Source organism: Falco cherrug, chromosome 1 (assembly GCF_023634085.1).
Source record: "Falco cherrug isolate bFalChe1 chromosome 1, bFalChe1.pri, whole genome shotgun sequence".
Classification (NCBI taxonomy): Eukaryota; Metazoa; Chordata; class Aves; order Falconiformes; family Falconidae; genus Falco; species Falco cherrug.
The window spans coordinates 86,553,868-86,571,472 of record NC_073697.1 but is presented as its reverse complement, the minus strand read 5'-3'; the positions used below and the strand labels follow the sequence as shown (position 1 = coordinate 86,571,472).

The following is a 17,605-nucleotide window of genomic DNA, read 5'->3' as shown; positions in this document are numbered from 1 at the left end:
TGTTTCAGGGTTTCATAGAAGTGCATCGAGCTGGCACAAAACCAAAACAGGCCATGAAAAGAGCTTTACAGGGTATATGAGGGTATATAAACGTGCAAAGAGTCAACAGTTCCTAGGCTGACAATTACCTAGCACTGTGCAATCATCCCTAGCTGTCCTCCTTCCCACTGAGCTCACTGCACTGGACACTACCTCCCTGCTGTAAATCAGGTGAATTACAGCTCAGTACCTGCTGTCCCAGCAAGTGTGCTCACAGGTGCGAGCTATGAAGATCTCAGCAGGGTAATAGGGTAAGGTGGCCACGGGCAGTTGTGCTGCGTGACAGCCTGCTGTACAGCAACATCAAGCACAGCACAGGAGAGGAGTCCTGGAAGGCTGTAAAGATCATCACCAGCAACTGGAAAGCCCATTCCAGAAATCAGCATCATAATTTGAGAGAAACCATCAGGAAGGCGCAGACTGGGGCAGAGGCAGAGGGTGCAGCAGGGCTCAGGGTGCTCTACGCCTAGCCAGTGCTTGCCTCTGCCACCTCAGGTTCCAGCTCCATCTGGGGAACAAGACAGTCATTCTCAGGCTACGTCACCAAGCAGAAGGAAAGGCGGCTGGCAGATAACACTGAGTTGACGCTGGATGACCCAAGTGTCTCTGCAAGCCTTATGGTGTTTTGCATGTTTCTTTCTATCCATGAGCTGCAGCCCAAGTTATCTGAGACGCTGGTTTCCGGCGCTCAACAAGGAAGATGTAAAATCAACAGAATTTGATGAGCTGCCAGGGATTTGACTAGGCTGCAAAGACTTTGATATTTTACAGAAGCTCAGAATAAAAATCAGCTGCTGGTGTTGCCAAGTGTATGTTACTGTTTCTGTTAAAAAAAATAATCTTCCAAGAACAAATAAAACCAAACAAAGACATCTCACCCTCCTGTCCTTTTGTTCCAAGGTACACTCAGACAGGTTGGCTCACTAGCTATCCATTTGCCATATGCTTTCAAGTTTATTCTTTTATTCACTCCCACATTTTAGCCCCTTCCATTCCAGAAGAGGAACAGCTGCACAGATGCTCCATAAATAAACTACATAATTAATTGGAAGAGGTTTTTTGTTTATTTTTTTAAGCTACCACATATTCCCAATTCTATCCTTTTAAGTGTTCTCCACAAAACTGAGTCAAGGTCAACTGCAGCTGGGGTTTGTCTGTACAATGTGCTCAACCTTATAAACAACTGCAACTTTTTAGCCATTAACAACAAACTGTATGTACTGATCTTATGTTCATTTTAACTACTTTCTAACTATGGTAGGCCTTAAGTTGACTTAACTGTCAGGAATAGATTTGAAAAATGGTCCGCAGGGTGAGTATGTATCAGTGATACACAGAAACCTCAACATACAGCTAGTTTCTAATTCTCTGCGTATTTTTTAACAAATCAGTGCATTTTCAGGTAGTCAGGTCTCTCATCCTGTTACCAAAAAGAAAATCTGTTTTGTCTGCTCAGAGGACAGACAGACCTTTCTGACTAAAATCACTAATCTCATTTGTGTGTGCAGGAAGTGTGACAAATGGCTGAAGTAGTTTATCACACATACGTAATCATCAAGTCATAAAGGGAATAAGATATTAACCTCCATAAACAAACTAGCATTCTATTTCTCAGCACAGCGGAAGTATACATTTAACAAGATAAGGATATGAAACACATGCTACTGATGAGATAAGGAGCTTGCAGATAGAGTACAGACATAGATATGTCTTGTTATCCAATTAGACACCATTCAAAACTTTACTTTGGGAAGTAAGATTTTAAGATTTAGAAGACATTTTGTCCACAATATCTACAGATAAGACTGTGAAACTATGTGCCCAGTCACTGTTAACGCTACTTTTGAGTAGCATTTACAATTTAAATCTAGGTGCAGCCGAAGTTAACCAGAGGTTATGTGGTCCTTATTGAGGACTTAATGTTCCATGGGAAGCCTGAAGCCAATGAAGTTTTTGGAATATTCAGCACTCAGGAGTTATTATTTGCATTTAGTTTTCTTCCTAACTTTAGCTCCAGAGTCTGTACCTTACATAGGAGCAGTTTGCTGAGGTTTTCAACATCAGCCTGCTCTGACTGCCCAGACAGGCCTTGCCTGCCTTCTCTGTGCAGCCCAGCTGGATGAGCTGAACCTTGGATTAAGTTTTTTCCAAGTTTACTACCACAGGTTTTAAGTCTTCCTCCTGCAAATGCACATTTCCTTAAAATGTGCATTTTCTACAAATGTTTCTGAAAGCAAACAGCTCTGCAAGGGCAGCTGAAGCAAGTGAATGGTGAAGCATGCAGATTCGAAACGAGCCAATTAAAAATGAACACACACAAAATAGTTTGTGGTATTTGAACAGCTGCTTATGAAACCCAGTACAAGAACTTCACCAAGTAACGATATATATCATCATCCTGCAAGTGACAGTTTTCCACAAGACAAGTTGTGCACAGATACCAGGAGGAACATTCAAGACAAGAATCATGCCTCCTGCTAGCGCCACTTTTTATCACACTTTCACCATGTCTGGCAAACCACCTATTTGATGTAAACAGGGGCAGAGCCAAAATACTGACTTAATGTTTCATATACATCTGCTTTCATGAGAAAATGAAAACTGTTACAAGATACTATGGACAACCCCTGGTTTGGGGCCAGTTGTCTTGAACTGGTGGTTTGAACATCTCTCTGCCACCTGGGAGAACAGGCTTCCAGTGCAGGTTTGGGCCAGCAAGGTCTGGCAGTGCTGGAAGTGATAGTCTCTGCCTTACGCTAAATCAATTTAGAGCAGCATTGGAGTCTTAAGGGAAACGGTCAGCCTCAACAGCTGGTACATGGTGAGGCAGAAGGCAATTTAATAGGGAAAATGACAACCCATAAGGAAAAGCAACCCTGGCTCACGCTACTCATGATCTCAAAATACTGCCTCAGCACGCAGAAAGCTCTTACCTCCCTTGAGAAGTTATGGGTTGGCTAAATAACAGAACCTTGTCCCCACACATGCACAGAGAAGGAGCTAGAAATTTCCTGAAAATCATTTCTGAGAGACAAAAGTAAATTTCTTAACAGACAGCAATGGAGGAAAACAGTCCTATGATTTATTTGTCTTGAGACTCTAAAAAGAATTCTTTGGCCTTTTTCCATTAAGATTTTGCAACCTATGTTATAGCCAGTGGGAAATTGTTTAATTCCCAAACCATGCCCTCAGTCATAAAGTCTGTGAAGATGACTCATTATTATTTATGTGGTGCCATGGGCATGCATGGCATTTTACAGAGAAATAGAAGATACAGCATCTGCCTTCAGAAGCTTAGGTGAATCCAACTGTTCGTGTGTTTGGGAAGCAGAGCTCAACTGGTCCTACAGCAAACATTCCTCATCACTCAGTGAATTAAGTAATGATACTCACCTGGGATACTGGGAAGATTTAGACAGAAGGATACTTAGGAGACATGCCATTACTGTCTAAAAATTTGTGACATTATTTCACTAAAACCGTAAGACTTTAAGTCATATGTTATTTTGTAATGGTTTTATGATTAAAATGCACTTCATCTTGTATTATGAATTTCTGATAATATACATGATAGCATGTGACAGTGTCGTTATGAAATCAGACCATAAATTCTGCCCTGCCTAGCCATTTTTTATCTGTGCATACAGCACCAGGTAGGAGCTCACAGGTCCCATCTTCCAACTCTAAACATATAACATGAATTATTGAAAGAAAATAATTTATGCAATCATTGCAAAAAAAAAAAAGTCTACAAGGTGTCCACATAAATGTCCTGAAGTATATAAAATCCACCTTTGTTCTTGTCTATGAGAAGTGAGCAGTTACAGCTCTTGGTAAGAAACAAGCATTCAAGACCATCCACCTAGAAGGCAAAACTTTATCATGGCAGAGGTCGTGAAACCAGCAGTTACTGTCAGTAAGGGTAGGCAGGAACGTTAGCTGGATGTTCTCATTCAGACTTGCATACGAGATTAGCATACGCCTTCCTCTACAAGCTCTGCACCAGCAATGAGGATATACCTGACTTATTGGCTGAACAACCAGGGTGTCATAACGTGTATCTACACACTATACATTTGTTACGAGAGTCAGATATAACGCCATTTGAGGAATTTTCATGTTGACATTGCTAAGCCACTCACAGCCTCTCCTATTTCCTTATTAATACATACGGTAAAGTGTATGTGCCTGCCTTTTGGGACAGCTGAACAGCAAAGGAACCCCAAATCAATAAACAATTGTACCACCTCTACATGAAGGAATGTCATTATTGCACAAACAAATAAGGTACATGTAAACAGAAATGGTTAATTAAACATCACTGTTACATCGCATCCACAAGCAGGCGTGTCCTGGCCCTGTAACACCAGCTGCAGAACGCTGGCACCTATGGCACTCCTGCAAAGAAAACACCAGCAACAACCTCCTCTGAAAACTAGAGAGCTTGTTGTATAACTCAGAACTTATAAGTAAGAGAATATTGACTTATTTTGTTCACACTGGTGAGGGTCATCATTCTTCTTAAAATGGAGTAATTTTGTCTCCGATTCTTGTATTTAATGCACAAATGAAAAACTCTATGGGGGAGGGAGGAGGGCAGGGAAGCATCTCCCACCGGTGTTGAAAACTCTCCCCACTCAAGACTTTTAATTCTCAGGAGGCGACTATGTAGCGGAAATCCACTATAAAACAACAGAAAAAACCCTCCCTGTAAGTATAAAATTAAATTGAAGAAGCCCCCAGACTCTTAATGTGCTCTCACACGTCAGGGCTGTCCCTGGCCAGGTGCACAACAGACCTTTACTCTAACCCTATTTTTTATGCTCTGCATTTCTTTCCTGTCAGTGGAAATGCAATAGGTAGTGTAAACCTCTGCAATCAACATCAACAGAAGTGAAAGAATTAGCTGTAAAATGACTTACGGAGTAGCCTCTTCCTGAAAGCGATTGAGCAGAACTCTGTGGGAGGAAACAATATGCCACAGTAAGTAATGCAAGAGATTCTGTGTAATGTAAGATAAGAATAATTTGCGATTCCCTCCCCCAGCCCAGCATTCCTTAGGGGAAAACTTCAAAACCAGAGTGCCTCAAATGATCTTCTGACATTCTGTGTGCTGCCACAGGAGTAACAGCAAAAGCGCATTTCCAGGTGAGGGCTCCAGGGCTATTTCAGACAAGGGTTTCATAAGCTAGAGCAGGGCTTCGACAGCACCTCCCAGCTAAGGCAGAAGCTCTCAGCATGGGGTATGTCTTCACAGCAGCAGAGCACGCATTCTGAACCATCTCTCTTCAGCAGGTAACGGCAGCTTCCGAGAAACAGCACACGTGTAAGGACGCTCTCCTGAATCAGGGCTGCACATTTTGCCTCATCAACTCCAACTTTCAATCATGTAACCATATATCCCACTTTCCATTCCCCTCTGAATTCATGAGCCTCCAGCCTTCACTGCCGCAGCATTACCATATGACAACTCTATCTGAAACAACAATAGCAGCAAAGCACTAATTTATCATCTCTCAGAGCTTTAATAAGCATTCTGTCCCTTTTGAATAAGTTAAACTACATTGTTTACTCCTGCTCTTCATTTCAGCTCCTCCTGCTCCTTTCTCTACCACATCCTTACCTCTTTCACACGCTGCCAAATCACTTGGTTCTTTTCCTTTGCATCACACCATCTCCAGTCACTCGGATTCCTTTCCCCTCTCTACAACTCAAGACTGTTGAGCTGCTGGTTTTTGCTGGCAGTTACTTTCTCAAAGCAGCTAAATGAATTCCACCTCTATCTTCAGCTGCTGCTATATGCCTTCTTTTCGGAAATTAAAAAGAAGCCGGGAACAGTGGTGGCATATGATACCACGTGACCCAGCAAGTACTCTGCAGGCCAATTTCCAAGTGTGATTTATTATCATGATGCTCTTGCTATGTGATTTTATTAAACAAGATTCAGGGAGTCTTAACAGTCCCGTTTCCCAGACTGATGTTCTAGTGGGTACCAGAGCCTGAACGAAAATACTGAATCATTGCAGGCTGATCTTGAGGATTGTTTGTGTTTTTGCAGCAGCACCAGAAGTTATCGTTTTACTAAATCAGTCCAACAGCACAATACTCCCAGAGATGGATGCAAACTGATTGCAGGCTACTGCAAATACCTGTAATTTTCCACCGATAGGATAACAGTTCCTTTGTATTACCAGTTTGCAAGCCTTTTGATCAGAAGATACCTAGATACACGCAGAAGCCTTTCCACACTCCTGCACTCAATGGAAGACTCGATTGTCTTGGTCTGCCCATGCACACTGCGCCACTGCCCTGCAACTTCCCTAGACACCAGAGACGCAATTTCCCCGCCAAGTGCCCACAAAGGAAAGTTTCCAAAGTGAAGAGACAATAGCAAAGCCCTACAATTAGGTGAGTGTGCTGCTGGAGGAAGGGCTCCCCATTAACCCTCTCACCAGCTGGCACAGGAACCAGGGTGCCCGATGGAAGGAAAGCTGTGGCACAGCTCTTCACAGATCTTACACACAGGTCTGCAGCCACTGTGTGTGTGACTGGGTGCCAGTCCCCATCCCTGGCATGCAACGCATGCACCTCTGTCCTGCTGCAGCTCAGGAGACCTCTGCTCTGCAGGAACAGGACAGCTTTCACTGTCCGAGTCAGCAATAACAGACCTCTGACAGCATTTAACTTTCCACCTTTTGCACACTGCACATCGATTTGGCCCCTGCCTTCAAACACTACAAAAAAAGTAGAGGATTGTTAATAAACCTCTTTAATGTAAACTGCCCAGAAATAAAGCTACAGACTGGTGAAAGTGAAGGTTGGTAGCATTTATCTCTAGTTTTGAGAAACTAAGACAAACCTATCCCTCCCCCTCTTCATACTTCTAAAAAAAACCCAAACAACTCATGGAATTCAGCCTTGTATAGAAAAAAAAATTAATAATCCTGCTATCTACATAAGTATGCTGAAGAGCTGAACACAATTATCTGTTCTGACACTTTGGATAGCTTGATCAGGCAGTTCACCTAAAGAAAACAGAAACAAGGAGAGGGCAAATTACCTGCTTGGAGAGGTGGGAGGAAGAGAGTAATAAAAGGGTAGCAGTTCTCACGCCCCACCCCCTCCTCAGCTTAGATTTAACAAAGATTGACAAGGTCTAACAAATTGGAAATAATAATCAAAAAGAGAAACAAGAGGTTTCATTAGAAGCTTCTCTCTAGGGAAACAGCCTCTCAGAGCATTTTCACTTTAACAGTTATTTTCAATCTTTGAGTCTTGTGCACACCCAAAATATTTTCCTGGGATGTAGCAGACCCTTGGACAACAAACTCAAACATGCTAACAACAGACCTGCTTTTCTCAGGTAACTTTCAGCCATCCCAAGCTGTCCAAGAACCCCAGGAATCTGTAGACCACCGATTTAAAGCCACTGAGTAGAAAACAATAAAAGCAGTTGCTGAATGAAGTGTTACATCAGAAATAATTAAAACTGAATGGCAATTTACTCTGGCATTTTTCACATCTAAGAACTTCTTCCTTCCTTACAAGTTTTAACATCAAATTTCCTGGAAATCAGGGGGGGAAAAGTGTGGGTTTCCTGCCCCCTCAGAATTTTTATTGCATGTATAAAGTTAGTAACTGGTGAATACTTTGGATTCAACTCATAAAATCCTTTCCAACAATTAGGTTTATGCACAGCCACATCCCACACTCTCCAGAGCCGTTCGCACGCATTTTTCTGCACATCTAACAAACCGCTAGTGCTTTCTTGGTTAACTGGGAACACTGCGGGCTCTTTACGAGGACCCATACCAACTGCCACACGTAAAAACGTTGAAAGCCCCAGCTAATATCAGCTACAAGTGCCAGAGCAGAACAGTTTGTGTGCAACTGTGATGGATGTTCCTAAAGAAAAAAAATCTTTGGGGGTTGATATAAACATAGCTTAATCCATATGTCTCTATATCAAGATCAAATTATGAGAAAAGTAATCAATTGTGGCTGCAAATGTAAGAAATCTTGGAAGTTTAACTTGGCATCTACCCAAAGCTGAAGAAACCTCCTTTGACTATGAATGAGTGCTTGTCTGGCAAGCGCAGTTACTGGGGCAAACCTTCAGCTGGAATGACTGACAGAGGCTCTTACCTATAGAATAGGAGCACTTACATGACAGCCCTCTACAAAGTTCTTGTTCTCAAAACAGTCTGATGTGCTATTTTGGTCAGTTTTCTCCTTGTCTGAAGGTAGCTCATGCAGCAGGGTGTGATGGTCACCGCAGTACCCAACTAGCCACACTCATGTTAGTCCTGCACCAACCCGTCCAGCACCGGCCTCGTAGCTTTGGCTCACGCGAGACCAAAACCCAAACCAGCTCTTACTGCTACAAACCAGAGCCCGAGCAGGCTCAGCTCTGGCCTTCAAACGCTGCCTGAAGGAAGCATCACAGGCAGGAAAGATGCAGTCAGAGACAAAATTCAAAGACAGAGGATCATGACCCCAGCTGGCCAACTCTCTGCAGCCAGGCGCAGGAACAGCTGCCACGCCATGCCTTTCCAAAAGCCTTCCCATCTGCAAAACCCAACCTGCAGAAGCAGGACGTGGGGAAAGCGACGTGCCCATCCAACCCAAATGCTGCCCGCCCAGAGCAGAGCAGGCAGGGGCCAGCAAGCATGGTACCCAGCCCACCAGCGAAGCTGCTGCGGCAGGCGCACCCATGCTGCGCTTGCAGATGCTGCTCCTGCAGATGCTGCTCCTGTTGGCTGCAGCTGCCAGGCGAAGCAAACCTGAGCAGACCCTCAGAGGGAGGGCAGAAGCCCTCTGCTTGGCTTGAGCACCGGCTTCTGTGCCCCTGGTGCCCCTTTCAGCACTCTCTGGAATACCCTGGGTTTCTAAGGGAGGCTGTTACTAGTTAGGGGCAAAAAGAATGTGATCTGCACATTTAATGATGCATAAGTGGAACTACAGTGCTGGATGGCATTTGTGCATAAAGATAAATGGCTTATAATATTTTGCAGATGATATGCTCTTTTACAACTAAAGATTTTTGGTTCCTTTTAAACCCAAGGTTAAAACCAAAACCAGACAGCACAGACAAGACACTTCAGTTATGTCACAGAGTGAATTACTTCTACCCTGGGACAGCTCTCACGTTAATTATTCTGGATATAAAAAAATACACCTTTCTGGCAGCAAAGACAAAATCTTACTGTTGAAAGACTCCACTATCGCCCCACCAACGTCCTTGAGAGTTTAAGTTACACTGCAATCTGTGATTGTATTTAAAAGATTTCATCCTTTATTCCTGATAAACAACATGATTACAATTTAGAAAAGAACCCGATGACAAAAATCTCACCAATAACCTTCAGCAGGTTTTCCAAGAGTATCTGTTAAATTGACAGGAAAAGTTATTTCCCTGGTATAAATAAAAGCATGGCCTTCCGCTGTTCTTACAATACAATACAAAACAAATCAAGATACCCTCTGTTTGGTTTCTTAAAGCTATTGGGTTATTTATTGAACTAGAAAGACAGTAAGAAGGGCTTTAAAATGCAGTAATAATCAAGGTAATAGGGCATTTCAAGACAACTCCCCATTCTCACTGGGTCAGGCAGGTTTCAGCTTGGATCTTAGCAAGCATTCTTGATATATGAACTAACTATAAGGGAATTAGATAAAAGCAGGTGATGACAGCACCACCATAAAATTAACTCTTGTTATTAGCATTCACTTCCCTCCTCTGACTAAAAGATGTAAATTAACACTTTCCAGAAACATCAAGAGTTCATTCCAGCTCTTCTGAAATATGCCGCTTTTACTGGCTGAAACCAAAAGTGTATCAAATACCTCCAAGTCAGCTGCTGAAACCACCATTTTGGGCAAAGAGCTATTCCTATGTGGGCACAGGACAGTCACCAAAAAGAGCCTCCTAGCACTATTATTAATGCCACCCCCACGTTAGTGTGGAAACTGAGGCACAGAAAGACTTAGATGTGCCCAGTGACACCGGTGGAGTCCGCAGAAGAGAAGGGAACCGCGACAGACTTCCCAGCTCCTGCTGAGTGCCCAACCTTGCTTTGCCAAACCACAGGCCCAAACTCCTCATACAGCCCAACGACGCAAGCCTGATTTGTTGATTAGCACTCAGAAGAGTCAATAATATGGAGAGAATGAATTTTTAATTATGTTTTGTATCATTTGTTCAGGATAAAAACTCACCTCAGCTGCACCTGTCTTCCACTATTTCTTGGCTACCTCAATTCTGCAGCCAGACAGGGCTGAGGCACAAGGAAGCGTGCACGTTTACCCATCCACTTGGTCATTTAGAGAACATTCAACAACAGAATATCAGTTCAGCTTTGAATACTAGTATTTTCTTTGCAAGCAAGTCCCTTACAAAACTCAAGTGTCTTGGAATGAGAGGAGCAAGTGAGGAGGAGGGCAAAAAGGGCCAATGGCAGAAGATATGCCAGACCTTAACACGGAGTCTCTCTTAATACAATTAATTTCCACAGTCCCACTCCTGTCTGTTAATACAATGAGTTCAATTGACTTGGCAAAGGTCACAGAGTGCATCTGATGTTCACTTAGATTAGAAACCAGGACCTGACAAGATAACCACAATGCATGATGAATGATATGGATGTCATGCAAAACGTGAATGTGTTCCTTCTTTTAATTCACTTATTTTATTATGCTGGATAAACAAAGGGGCTTATGCTTGGAAATACTGCAAAATCAGTTCAGTAAGACATCAAACTACACAAGGTCTAAACATCTGTAACTGACTTGATATGCTGCAGAACACCTTCCAACCAAGACATTAGATTCCTGCAGCTGATGGCCACAGAGAGCAGAAGGAAAGATGGCTGCTGGCCAGCAACCAGCGAACAAACTGCATATAGTTAACCAGGAACAACAATAAAAGCCCTCACATTTCCAAAATACACAGAACATGCATGGGTGCTGCTCCCATTCAAACCACCATCCCTCAGCCAACTTCACAAAACCTTCTCCAGACTTTCTTTCTCTAGTACCTGAAGCTCCATGCAAGTCATTACAACTTTGCTCATAATTTCTCCTGCAGCAGTTTTCATGCAAGCGTGCAGTATTTCAAGACACACAAAGTAGTATAAAAAGTAGACAGCATGCTGAAGAGATGTGAATTTCTGCCTCCAGAAGAACGTGACTTGATGGGTTTCATAATCTTTGCATGTATATGCAAACCAGTTTCCAAGATTCATGGTTTGAGGAGGGGTCTTAAAACTATCCTGTTGCTATCTTTATTCCGCTAAGCTCTACAATGCTTTTATTGCACTCTTCAAGCTGCAGACCAGATTCCAGTGTGTGATACAGGGGGAACAACAGACAGCATGTGCCACAAAGAGTTTGCAGTCTACATGTTGCCATGCCAGGCCTTCCAAAAAAATCCTTCATCGTGCTCAGTAACATCCCGACCGCACCGAGGTGTTCCTGGCCTGAGAGCTGTTCCAGGCAATGCTGTCCCACCACTGGCCTGCTCAGAGCCAAGACCAGGCACCCCAAACATGCCAGACTTTGCAAAGTGGATAAATATGGACCTGTGGTGTGACTGTGGTCCAATTCTCACTTCAGAGGCTCATTTGATCATGCTTCTGGCAAGGAACTTCAGCCTGAGGCACACGTAACAGACCTGCAGCTTTGTACCCTGCTGCTGCTTTAATCCCTTTGCCCCAGGAGGGGAAGCGTGGTACAGAAAGCAGGAGGGAAGGGGGTGATAGTGCCTGTGATGGCACACAAAGAAAAGCAGATCACAGTGAACTGTTTGAATTAGAAATCACAGAAGTTATTTTGTATTCATCTAACAGAAAGAGAATTTTATATCCAGTCTATACAATATGCTAAACACTTATCGAGGACCATTTAGAGAGAGGAAAATCTCTGCATTTCCTAAAAGACTTTCCTAAAAGACTTTATTATGTTTAAAGAAAAACAAACAAACATATGAGGATAGGATGATGGAAAATTAGAAAAGATAGCCTGGGGGATGGGGGATGGGAGGAAAAAGCTCTGAACAACTTAGTAGCAGCGCTTGCTGGCTCTATGCACAGCTGAAGCCAACCCCTTGAAAAGGAGAGTTTTGACTCTTAAGTGGCCAGCACCTCTTGCAACATATTTCCTAATCAGTGAGTATTTATGGTCGATATTTTATATTTCCAATTTCCCCCTAAGGGCTCGTGAGAAAGCAGCACACCTGCCAACCTTTTCAGCTGGGCCAATAATTGCCAATTTGCTCTTTGCCTTAGTATATCACTCAATTTAGCCCTGGCTGTGCCCTGCATACATCCTCATTCATCTCTGTGCCCCCATGACAATTAGAGTGTTAGCTTCAGCTAACTAGGGCAACTATTCTACTAGGGTTGGAAGACAATTATTAGTCTATTTTCCCATCTTGTGGCAACAAAATTGAGAATCCATGACAATTACATTCAGCAATTCTGCACTCTGCCGCCTGCTCCCCCTCCTTGCCCCCACCTTCCGAATATTTCAAATTATCACAGCTCTACTACCACATTCAAATTTTCCATGTTCACAGGGAGTGAGGCTTCTATTTAAATGATAATGAGGGACGATCCATTCAATTTAGTGAGGGAGAAAATCCATTAAAAAGCAGGCAGTTCTTAAGCTGATGGGTCAAGAAAAAGATAAAAACCTTTTTTTCAAGCCATTATACAAGGCTCTGTGTGGATTTTTGGACTGTTCAGGACATCAGAAGAGATTAGGACAATTACGGAACATGGGGAAAAAACAAAACAAAATGCCCAAGCCTTCCACTTTTCCTTGGGTCAACACAACAAAATAGCAATATGGCTTATCTGCCTCTTACTTCTCTGGCAACTTCCAATTACCTCCCTGTGAAAGACAGCAGAGGAAAATCCCATTTGGAAAAAGGCTGTTGACTCTGTGTTGGTCGTAGAAGACCTGAGAGTACATGTGTAAAAGGGATGTCAGCTTTGAAGTAGATTTTAAGGGAATTTTACATCAACACTGGGAACATAAACAAGAGGCAAATTCCCATCCCCTCCCCCACACCACACCATCCGCTGTGCAAGCCTGGGCTAAAACTCTGCTTTTCGGCTCCGGAGTTTCATCATCCCAAAGAAGAGACCAGCCTCAACAAATCAAACCTCTGCAGTCAGAGATGATTTCACTGGATCACAATAAGCACTTTTTTCCCCCCAATGACCCATAATAAATGGCACTCAGTGTAATGTCTGGAAAGATGTACTATAAAAGACAACTGCTGTCTTACTGTGAAGCTGTAGCACTCGCTCCCCACTGAAGTTTCACTGTGGCAAAGCAGCAGCAAAATGCTCTGGGTTTTGTTGTGGACAGACCGATGGCTCTGTGTGTGTGCGTGCAAGACATAATCAATCATTTGCTTCAGTTTTCTTTAGAGTGCAATTATTCCACGACAGACCAGGCCACCTCTTGACTTCATGGTCCATTAGAGACTAATGACATGCATTAATGTAAATAAAGAACAACTTGCTGGCGTCCCATTGAATAAGTAACCTCAAGGAACAAGCCTCCCAGAGGAGCTAAGCTGCTCATAATAGTGCCTTCTAAATGGAGACCGACAAGGAAGCTGGGGGGAGGACTCCAGTGCTCCTAAGGTGGCAATGCTGACTACTATAGCCCACATTTCATACACGTATTTCCTACCACACCTGCTGTGTGCTGCCGTACAGCAGCCAAACCTGCCACCTCCCGCCTCATTTACTCCATTGTTCGCCCAAGTTAAGGGGGAAGGAGACGGGAGGGAAAGGCAGCACGAAAACCACTCCTGAAGGCCAAATGCACGAAGAAACAGCAGGAGAGCAAGAAACAGCCCAGGTGCCTCCTGCCACAGCGATTCCATCTGCAAGGACAGGCAGCCACCCCAGCACAGCCACGTGCTAGAGCCTCGATTTGTAACTGCTAACCACAAGGAAAAAGCATCCCTGCCTTCCCTTTACGTCCCTACTGCCCTGTGGCTTTTTAATCCTCAGTGCCACATGTAAGGGGTTGCATCAGTTCAGCTACACACCATCTATTTAAACAGCACACTGGGAAGTACAGCTTCAGAGCTGTGCAGGGACCGGGCAGGGCTGGAGAGAGAATCCTGCAGGAATCGACACTCTGTAGCATGTTGTCTTCTTCTCCCCCCTTCCCCGCGCCCTCGCTACAAAAAGAAAAACTCTGCTGCCTTATTCCTTCACACGCAAATGGGGAAAACCATCCAGTTGTACCCGTGGGACTTTCTAAGACTTTCTGACAGTCACTAAATAGACTACAGAACATTTACTAGCACACAAGGAAGCGTTATACGTGATTAAAGCTAAATTGCACTTGTCAAATAATGAACGAAGAGCATTCTGTGATTCATGAAGCTTACTTTTCAAACTGTTTAATTACTAATTTGAAAAATTCTCATTTGCAACGGGTTGCCAGGTCACAAGAGCAGCTTCAGCAAAGCTCTGAAGTGTGCCCTGGCCTTCAGGCACTGCCCAAATGTCCCCATTGACGGAAAAAGAATGGAGTGCCTGTTTCCCACTGAATTTCGCTGGCTGCTGAACTAGCTTTGAAGATTTTGCAGGAATTAGGCGCTCAGACTCAATTCCTACAGGCTCAGCCTGCAACGTAGGAGGCAAAGGAAACGGAGGAGAAAAAAACTGGAAGTGCATTGGCTTAACAAGAAAAGTCTCCAAGACCACTTAACGCTTTGACCTACGCTAATCACCAAGTCTGAACATGTTATTCCTCTCCTGCGGCCCCACATTATGGTACAGCAATGCTACCCGGTGCCCCTGCTCACATACCTGTCACCAGTGGCCAAGGGGAGGGGAGGGAGAGAATCGCATAAATATAAGTATACATAAAATTACAATAATTATTGACTAATAACACAGTCAAAGATGCCCCACAGCAAGGTGATTTGTCCAGAGGTCCCCCCCCTTCACTGACTTTCCCCACCACGGCGTGTGGGTTCACAATCCTGGAAGCACATCACAGAACACGTTATTTTTCTCTTCCTCCCACTGCGTCGGCTGTTTACAGCGCCCCATTCACACTCCAAACATGTAGAGAGAATTTTCCCCCGTCACATTTCCCTGTCAGAGCTGTCAAGCTGAATCCCGCTTTAATCTGCCAAAAGCACTTTTCTGCTGACATTTTTAATAAATACTTTCAGCTTTTAAACACATTTGTGGGAGCCATTTTTTCCCTTCTCCTCCTGTAGAATGGGCTCTGAAAGCCTTAATAGCAAATACATTACACTTATCAAAGGCTCTCCCCCCCGCTTCCTTTTGCATCCTGAAGCGGAGGTAGTGTTTTCAATTTTAAAGCTAAATTAACTGTCCAATTGAATTTAGCTGGTGTGAGCCGTTTTCTGTGACAGGTTTTAGTTATGAAGCATATTTTACATTAATAGAACTCAACATGAAAACCACTCGCTCTGGGATTTCTGTGGCTTGCCATTGAAATGGCAAATTTAATATTTCAGACATGCTCGTGCCAGCGTTTGATTATTGTTCTTCATTTAAATCTCTCCTAACGGGAAAGGTCCTAATTAGTAAAAAATCATGTTTTAATGAAGGCGAAATGCTAATTGCTAACACAAAAAGCCTTCATATAAAATTATCCCAGCACTGCCATTGATTTCTTGGTGACTCAAAAGCCCATTTGTGTGTTTACACACTAAGGCACCGTTTGCTTTTGTTTTATCATAACATTTCACTCAATGTACCATCAAATTTCCTGAGAGAAAGACAGCTTTCCCCAAAAAACCTTTCATATCTTGGAGGCAGGAAGCATAAAATTAGATGAACTGACTTTGCACCCAAACTACGTGATTATGTGCAGTAGCTAAACCGAAAGATACTGTAAAAAGCTTTTTAACACAACTTCGAGAAAACAAAACAAAACATCAAGCCATTTTTCCCTGAGGAATAACAATTCCATTTTGTTTTCCCATCTCTGATCTTTTGCTTATCATATTATTTGCACCACGATTATAGTGTTTGCAAGGCAGCACAACCACTTATGCCATAACACTCAATCATGACATAAAAAAAAGTTATTACACAGTGACCTCTGGATGCCAACATTTGTTCAGCAAGATTTATGAAAAGCCATGTCAGCAGCGGGAATTGCTGCAATGAAGCGATGCTTTCTCCTGAATGGTACTTACATCACTGAGACGGTCCCTTGAGCTGCTCCGCTGAGAGCTTGTGGCCTCCCTGATGCTGTCTTCCTCGCTATTTCTGCCACTTCTGCTTGTAGGGACCTTCATCTAGAGGGAGAAGAAGGAGGGGGAAAAAGGAGATTTTTCAAGCACTGCTCTGCCACCTGTTCCCGAGGTTGCCGACAGCAGTTTAGTCAATGTTTCGCTCCTACGCCCACAGCACCATGGAGAGGATGCTTTGGAATGCATGGGGCTTCTCTGAACCTGTGCTTGACCGCATGTGCCTGCATTCCCTTTCACTAACATGTGAGGGAGGAGGTGCTTTTAGCACTCCTGGAAGCAGGCAAGGCTGTGCCGAAGTCCTAGGGCCCAATGCAAGAAGGAGGTGGACTGACAAACTGCTTCCACCCTTTGCTACCAGCAAAGCCCAGCTGTGACACCGGCTTTTCTGTACTGCTGCTTGCTGCTGGGCACCGCTAACCCAACGGCCAGGTCTCCAGTTCCTAGTCCAGAGACGTGTCTCGGGGCCACCCCCAGTGAGTGCACGGAGAGCTCGGTACAGGCATGACGGCCAGGTGCCTAAATACCATGAATGACACTGGCCTGAAACAACTTGCTTGAGATAACACGCACAATTTGAAGCAGAGCACGATCAACTCTTACAGTCAAGGCTGGTTCTCTAACCACTACATCAACCTTCTTCCTTCTCTTGAAGTTGTGCTCCTGTTTGTACGTAAGTGAGAGGCATCAATGTCTGAAACCACAGCAACTCTCTGCTTACATCTGCAAAGAGTGTTACAGGGGGAGGAGAAGGATGGGATAGATATGTCATTCACAGCCTCGTTCCTGGGCTCATTTACTAACAAATTATTCTGCTAATTCCCTTGTGAAATATTGGGTGGAAAGAAGTGTTTAATTTATTAATAGGTTCTATTCATATCAGTTTGGTTCCATTTAAATTACGCTATTTAAAATGTCGGCTTGTACAAATTGGTACTTTTAATGGCAATAAAATCCCCTTGTTTCTTTCTGTCCTATATCCTTGCAGTCTCAGTATCTAGCAGGGTTTCCTCACGGTGCTCCAGCACAACCCTAGCACGCTCAAAAAGCCCTGCCACAGCAGCACCAGGAACCCTGCTCGGTGGGCACGCTGCCCCAGGGCAGGCACTGCAACCTGAGCCCCGGGAGCTCACTGATCACTACACACCCACAGACATTTGGTATCGCTGCCAGGTAAGTGTCCCACGGTCTGTTAATATTCTAACACAATATTCAGGATACTACATAAGAGAATGAGCTCCAGTACTCACCCCGTCTGGAGCACACTGCCCTGTATAGCCTTGTGCAGTAAAAAAACAGGGA

The 17,605-nt window shown here is 43.8% G+C and overlaps 1 protein-coding gene across 23 annotated transcripts in view; it reads right to left on the bottom strand.

The window, feature by feature from the left end:
• Positions 1-17,605, bottom strand: part of FBRSL1 (fibrosin like 1) — a 548,206-nt gene that overhangs the window by 286,177 nt on the left and 244,424 nt on the right. For 19 of the 23 annotated variants that reach the window (XM_055703473.1, XM_055703559.1, XM_055703564.1 and 16 more), the window contains 2 exons: positions 16,250-16,351; positions 4,962-4,997 (listed from right to left, as the gene is read on the bottom strand). In XM_055703473.1, coding sequence (XP_055559448.1) covers positions 4,962-4,997; positions 16,250-16,351 — 138 coding nt within the window. The remainder of the gene's footprint in view (positions 1-4,961; positions 4,998-16,249; positions 16,352-17,605) is intronic. The other 4 variants (XM_055703459.1, XM_055703493.1, XM_055703508.1 and 1 more) reach the window with 2 other exon arrangements.